The sequence below is a fragment of the Sphaerodactylus townsendi genome, linkage group LG04 (genome assembly GCF_021028975.2).
Source record: "Sphaerodactylus townsendi isolate TG3544 linkage group LG04, MPM_Stown_v2.3, whole genome shotgun sequence".
Classification (NCBI taxonomy): domain Eukaryota; kingdom Metazoa; phylum Chordata; class Lepidosauria; order Squamata; family Sphaerodactylidae; genus Sphaerodactylus; species Sphaerodactylus townsendi.
In genome coordinates this window covers 139696673-139703353 of record NC_059428.1, presented here as the reverse complement: position 1 = coordinate 139703353, position 6681 = coordinate 139696673, and the positions used below count along the sequence as shown (strand labels likewise).

General features: G+C 53.9%; 1 protein-coding gene across 1 annotated transcript; it reads right to left on the bottom strand.

Annotated features, from left to right (window-relative positions):
• Nucleotides 1–501: 501 nt before the first annotated feature.
• Nucleotides 502–5186, bottom strand: SOCS1 (suppressor of cytokine signaling 1). The gene is made up of 3 exons (XM_048492431.1): nucleotides 4972–5186; nucleotides 3466–3566; nucleotides 502–1656 (listed from the first exon to the last, which is right to left on the bottom strand). The coding sequence occupies exons 1-3, from the start codon at nucleotides 5180–5182 to the stop codon at nucleotides 979–981; spliced, it is 990 nt and encodes a 329-aa protein (XP_048348388.1). The 5' UTR covers nucleotides 5183–5186; the 3' UTR covers nucleotides 502–978.
• Nucleotides 5187–6681: the final 1495 nt, after the last annotated feature.

Here is a 6681-nt window from a genome sequence, read left to right as displayed (position 1 = left end):
CACAGTATATATAACTCCTAACTTGCTTTCCTTTCCTACTATCAGATCCTCTGAAGATGCCAGCCACAGATGCAGGCGAAACGTCAGGAGAGAATGCTGCTAGGACACGGCCATACAGCCTGGAAACCACACAGCACCCCAGTGATTCTGGCCGTGAAAGCCTTCGACAATACATCTTCACAAAACACTTCACCTGCCTGCTAACTTACCCCACGTTTGGAACCCAAGACAGGACTGGGCGGGGCCTCTTTTGCACAATGGCCATTTGAAGGGTCTTGAGGGAATTACAACTGGAGTACTCCTCTTTTTTTAAAGGTGACCTGACATTTCCTTTTGAGGCCAAATGCTAGTTACAGGTGACGAAACAAAGAACCACACAATTGAGAGCAGATTATAACGTCAACCGAGTCCACAGGCCCCCTGATCCAGTTGTGACACTAATAAATAGTAGTTGCCCAGTCTGAGACCCCGGCAGAAAAAAACAGAGAAAACTTTTTTAAAAAAAAAAAAGCTTTTACAACAAAGTTTATTATTATTTTTCAAAAATATTATATATATATATATATTTATATATAAAGTTACAAAAAATTCTGCCCAGCAGAAAGTTACTCCCCAGGGTTTTCAAAAACCCCAGATTGTGCAAAGAGTTTTTTTTCCCCCATTTATGTAAACAAGAAAAAGTCAAGTGTTCAAGATCCATCACCCAAAACAGCGGAACTGCTACGAAAACAGGTGGGCTCGTTGCCCAGAGGTCCCTGCCAAGTCCAGACACGGTGAACTGCTCACTCACATGGAAGACCTTTCCAAGCACCCAGCGTTTTCCACAGCCCCTCAGACCACGCTTTCAGTGCACTAATGGCTCTCTCCCACATGGCGCTTGCTGTTTGTTGCCACACATGGGAGGAGAATGCCATGCTCCAGTGGCTGGAGGTTCCACTGGCCCTTCTAATTCATTCAAGGAGATTTAATGCAGAGTTCTTACAACTTAAATGGAAAAGAGGCCAAGTAATCCTTTAAAACCGGATTGAGCGGGACGCGGCTGAGGTTCTCCTCCCTAAGCACCGTCATGATGCTTTTGCGGCACAGGTCCTGCAAGGAGCGCAGGCGCACCTTGCGCAAAGGGGCAACCAGGACTTTCCGCGAAGAGCTGACGTAATGTTCCAGCAGCTTGAAGAGACAGGCGAAATCCTCTCTGCTCCCGTCCAAACTGAAGCGGCCCTCCTGGAAGATGACCCGGATGCTGGTGGGCCCGGAGGCCGTCTTAACGCTAATGGTGAAGAAACAGTTCTTCTGCCTGCTGTCCCGGATGAGAAAGGTGCCCACCGACTCCCCGCGGAGCTTCTCGTGGGCGGCACTGACGGACAACGGCCCCCAGTAAAAACCACATGCCTCCAGCATGGCGCTGGTGTGGATGATGCTGCTAAAGTCCGCCTGGGAGCGGAAGGTGTGGAAATGAGTGTCAGGGCTGGCCAAACCACGGGGGACACGGGGCAGGGAAGGGTCCCGCACGGGTGGCTCCAGCCGATGCCGCAGCTCTGTTGTTCTGGCATTCTCCAGCCTCACGCTGCTACGTGCTACCATTCTATATCGTAGACCAGCCTGGGCAGTCTTCCATCGCGTCAGAGGCCAAGGAAGGGCAGCTGGCCTGGAGCTCTCCTGAAATCCAAGACAGAGAAAACAATGTCATCATCAGCCCCAGTATGCTCCAGCCATGTCTCCTGCCCTTCTCTTCTCACCCCCCCTCCCTGTTGTGCTTATGTTTTCCCACTATGCTTCTCAGGCACTGCCTTATCAGCTCACTAGACACCTGCTGGAATATAGTGTGGCACGGAGGCTGTTTCCACCTCGAGGGAGACTATTTTGTCTCTCGACCGTGCGACTGGAGGGGTGCCATCCACCCTTGGGAACCGGTAGTCAGGGGTGGGGCGATGGGATGACAGCGGTTAGGTTAGGCGATTAGATCCACCAGAAGTAAGACGAAAGCATTCCTTACTGTATACATATCCAACAAATGCAACTGTAAGTGAACTCTGCCCAGACACATGCAAATGTGCCTCATCTCCCTGTGAGGCAGACAAACATATATCCCGCCACACAATCACCGTGCCATGAAGAGAAATGCATCTCACCGTGACACGTGCCTCTGAAGACGCCAGCCAACAGTTTGGAGCAAAAACTACCAGGCCACGCCCACGCAGCCTGGAAAACCCGCAACAGCCAATTGCACAAAGCCTCTGACGAATGGCCCAGGCTAACCCAATCGCGTCAGATCTCAAAAGCTAAGCAGGGTCAACCCCGGTTAGTATTTGGATGGGAGACCACCAAGGAGGGGGCAGGCAATTTGTCTCTTCCCCTGACCTGGAGGGCCCCGGATAGCCCAGTCTCTCCTGATCTTGGAGGCTAAGCAGGGTTGGTCCCGGCTAATACTTGGATAGCAAACCAGCAGGATTTCCATGCAGAAGGAGGTAATGGTGGTTCTGGTGGGCTTTCCGGGCTGCGTGGCCGTGGTCTGGTGGATCTTGTCCCTAACGTTTCACCTGCATCTGTGGCCGGCATCTTCAGAGGTGCATCACAGGTGCAGGCAAAATGTTAGGAACAAGATCTACCAGACCACGGCCACGCAGCCGGGAAAGCCCAGTTGAGTCTGGCCGTGAAAGCCTTTGACAACACACCTCTGAGAGTCTCTAGCCTTGAAACCCGTAGCACGTTGCCATACCTCAGCCGTGACTCGGTGGCCCTTTCCACACACTCACAAAATCCCTTGCCAGATCCTCCCCCCCCCTTTTTTTTTTAGAAAAAGGAAACAAAAAGCCAGGTTCCAGTCCAGGGGCACCTGAGAAACCCACAAGCATCGACTCTCGAAAACTCATACCCTGAAAATATTGTGGTTCTCTTAGGTGCTCTAGGATTCGAACCCAGCTGTTCTACTACGGACCAACCCGGCTGCCCTCAGAATGAAAGCAAAGAATGCCGACAAGAAGCCCAGGAAACAGCAATTGTGAATGACACACGCGCCTGAGAGCTGTTTTCCTCCCCACAGCCACAAAATGTATCACGGGGCCGTTGATGGGAAGCGCTTATTCACAAGCCGTCTTTTCCTATCAGTGATTAAACCCGATAGTGCTCTTCCTCCGAGCATTCAAACTGCGGGCACCCCACTGAAACCCGGCTGCCTGGAACCGTTCCCCAAAGGGCGAGAAATGCCCCCCCCCACAAGAAAGTGATTCCTCTCCTCCCCTGCCCACAAAAAGAGAGAGAGAGACAAGGTGGCATCCCAGATCACTAACCCTAACCCTTTCCCATTTTAGACTGAACGTTCGTGGCATGAAGTCCAAAGTCTCAAAAGTCCCATCCAACTATCCGTACGGTAAATTGCCAGAAGAATCTGTCTTGCTGGATCAAACACGCAGCCCCCAGCCGCCGCCACCATCACCCCCACCCCCGCAAAGTCCAGCTGCAGCTTACATGGTTTTGGAGGGTGAGAAACTCAAGGAGGAGAAGGTGTTCTCTGCCGCTGGGGGTCAAGTTGTCCAAAGTGGAAGCAGCTGGCCGGAATGAATAGGGTCCTTTGTACAAAATAAAACGTGCGGCTTTTACGTCTGCCAAGCTCCTGCGTAATCTTAGATCTCCTCCAAGAGGCAGGAATCAGACTGGAGAGTTACTCCCTCCTTCTCTCGGGCCCCCATCCCATAATCTCGCCCAGCCGACCTCAAAGCACTATTCCACTGCTTGGGGGGGGGGGGGTGTTCTCTCTCTCTCTCTCTCTCTCTTTTTAAATCACTTGTGCTTTTAAGTGGTCCAGTTGAAATGGCTTCCTATTATTGATATATCACCAGGGCCAAATCCTGTAGCGGCTTGAGCCGGGGGATGAACGCTCAGCCCTGCTCCCCCTGACAGCCCGGTTCGATATATCTCCGCTGCCGCCTTGACCTTACTGGCAGCAGATTTCAGGATTTATCCCCCCCGCCGTCCATTTATAGATCCGGCCTGGCAGAGAGTCGAGAATCCACCAGGCCTTCTCAGAAATCCACTCTCCCAAGTACCTGGGAGCTTTCGGGGCAAAGTTTCCAGGCAGCTGCGGCTGCCGGATCCCAAATTTATGTTGGCAGGTTGTGAAGCATCAGGAAAAGGAGGGTGGGTCTGGAACGGCGCCACCCAAACCGAAAGACTGGGGCTGCGCTTGCCAGAGCCAAGAGCTGCGGAGTCATCCAGTCCCACCCGGGGCCAGCGATGAATAAACCTGGGAGCCACGGGAATTTCGTCCCGTGGCACCCATGACAAAGTATCCTGACAACACTCAGAAAAATGCCGGGGGAGGGGGAGCAGCCGGGCTGGCGGGATGCCCAGGCCAGAAGACACCCCCCAAAGGAAGCGGAGGTCCTCCTCTAGGGTCCCGGGCCCTTCTGGGTGGACTTTTCAGCAGCGGCCCCACCCCCCCACCCCGTTCCCCCAACTGCCAAGCTGGAAGGATCTCAGGAGTTTGGAAGCTCCCTTTCGGGCGGCAATCCGCCAGGACGCTTGAGCAACACCCCCTTCCCGCCCGGAGAAGAGCCTTGTGCAACCCCGAAGCTTGCTCCTGCACCCACCCGTCGCGGGAGGGGGGTGGATTCTGAGTCACCGACCTCTGTTCCACTGAGCTGCACCTTCCCTGCATCCGACCCCCAGCCAGGCGACACTCAGGAGGAGAGAGCGTCTGAAAGGGTCACCTTCTCCAGCTGGGGGTGTGGGAGGCGGGGGGGGGGGAAGGCTCGCTCACACACCCGCTCACACACACACACACACACACACACACAAGCCCTCGCCTAATAAAGGGGTGCCAATCGCCAAAGAGCCTCTGCCCCCAAAGCCAAGCCCGGACTGCGCCCCCCCCCCCGCCGCCTCATCTGTCGCATCTGGCCCGGAAAGCACGTGGCTGCTGCCGCCCCGGCCCTTCCAGGCGCCCCCTCTCCCCCGCCCTGCCCGGCTGCTCACCCTCCGGCCGCCTCGGCTGCGGTTGGCCCGAGCGGGCTCTCCGGCCCCGGCGCCGCGTCCTGGGCTTGGGCTTGGGCCTCGCCGGCATGCTCCGCCCGGCCCGGCAGCAGGCGCCGGCAACGGGGCTGGGGGCGACGGAGGGGGCGCCGGCGGCGAGGGCTGCTGGAAGGGCTGCGCGCGGGTCCCTGCAAGCGGCCGCCCGGTCGCTCATGGCCGCCGCGTCTGTCGCTTAAGAAGCTCTGGCCAGCCCTTCGAGGGACTCGCGGCGCCGCCCCCGGACCGCCCTCCAGCCACACTTTCGCTTTCGCTCACGCCCGCTCGCCCTGCAGGGAAGGCCCCGCGTCCAGGCAGGGGGGACCGGGGTGGGCACTGGGGATCATCATCATCGAATAAATTATGGGATGGGTTACATTGGTTGCGACCGATTTTAGCGAATTTTATTGGATTTTAATGTGTTTTCTGTTTTGTTTTAACTCTTAATATTTTGTTATATCTTGTCTGTTTATGTTGGGTTGTTGTACACCCCTCAGAGCCCGGGGGGGGGGGGTCAAGTGGTATACTCAATCGAATAACTCATCATCATCATCATCATGGTGTGTCGCCATAAGTGGGAAGTGATGTCAGGAGAAAATGCTACTGGAACACGGCCATACCACCCGGAAAACCCACAACACCCTAGTGATTCTGGCTGTGAAAGTCTTTGACAGTATGAAAGTAGCCTTGTTGTTTAATTCTGTTCGATTTCACAGCTGCCCAGTTCTTTTGCTGGTTGTTGGCCTTTCATTACGATTCGAGCCTCACCCAGAGGCCTCGGACGTTGTAATGCATCAACACAATATTTGTGCAGATCCCAGGAGGGCTGCCTTCTGAATCTGACAGAGGTTGATTTCCTCAATGTGAAGATTTTCCAAGTGCTGCCCCAGCGTTCTGGGAATGGCGCTCAGGGTGCCGATTCCCACTGAGACGACCTCGGCTGGTTCGTGCCGTAGTCGCTGAAGCTCAGTTTTCAAATTGTGGTATTTTGTGACCTTCTCGTGTTCTTTTTCATCGACACTGCTGTCACCAGACGGACAATGGTCACTTCCTTGCCCTCAATCATTGTGATGTGTGTCTGTTGTGTTATGCACCACATTATTACTATTATTATTAGCAGCTGCTGTTGTGGGTTTTCTGGGTTGTGTGGCCGTGGCCTGGTCTGGTAGTTTCAGCAACTAACATTTTGCCTGCATCTATGGCTGGCATCTTCAGAGGCATGTCATGGCGAAATGGGTTTCTCCCCGTGGCACTACTCAGACACACAGCCCAGAAAACCCACAATAGTCAGTTGATTCCAGCCATGAAAGCTTTCGACAATAATAATAATATACGAAGAAGAAGAAGAAGAAGAAGAAGAAGAAGAAGAAGAAGAAGAAATAACAGCAGACAGATCTTCAGCCAATTTCATATGCATCAGGTTCTTCCCAAGAACTCAGGATGTTGTAATTTATCAGCATAATATATGTGGAGAATCTAAGCAATGTGGCCTTTTACAACTGACAGATGGATTTTTTTTCCCCAGTATGTAGGTGGTTGAAGGGCTGACCCAGGTTTTTTGGGCTGGCACCCTTTGTGCCGCTAACTACTGGGACCCCCACCAGTGACCTTTGCCAGGGACTCTTGCTGACATTCTTTGCTTTCTTTCAGCCACGTTGGTCGGCAGCAAAAGAGCCA

What these genes read in the sequence shown, in the direction of transcription:
- SOCS1 (XM_048492431.1), bottom strand. Translation starts at nt 5,182, where the DNA reads ATGAGCGACCGGGCGGCCGCTTGCAGGGACCCGCGCGCAGCCCTTCCA. An exon ending in GCAGCCGAGGCGGCCGGAGG is followed by an intron (nt 3,567 to 4,971) that starts GTGAGCAGCCGG and finishes TTTTGTACAAAG; the next exon opens with GACCCTATTCATTCCGGCCA. An exon ending in TTCTCACCCTCCAAAACCAT is followed by an intron (nt 1,657 to 3,465) that starts GTAAGCTGCAGC and finishes CTTGGATTTCAG; the next exon opens with GAGAGCTCCAGGCCAGCTGC.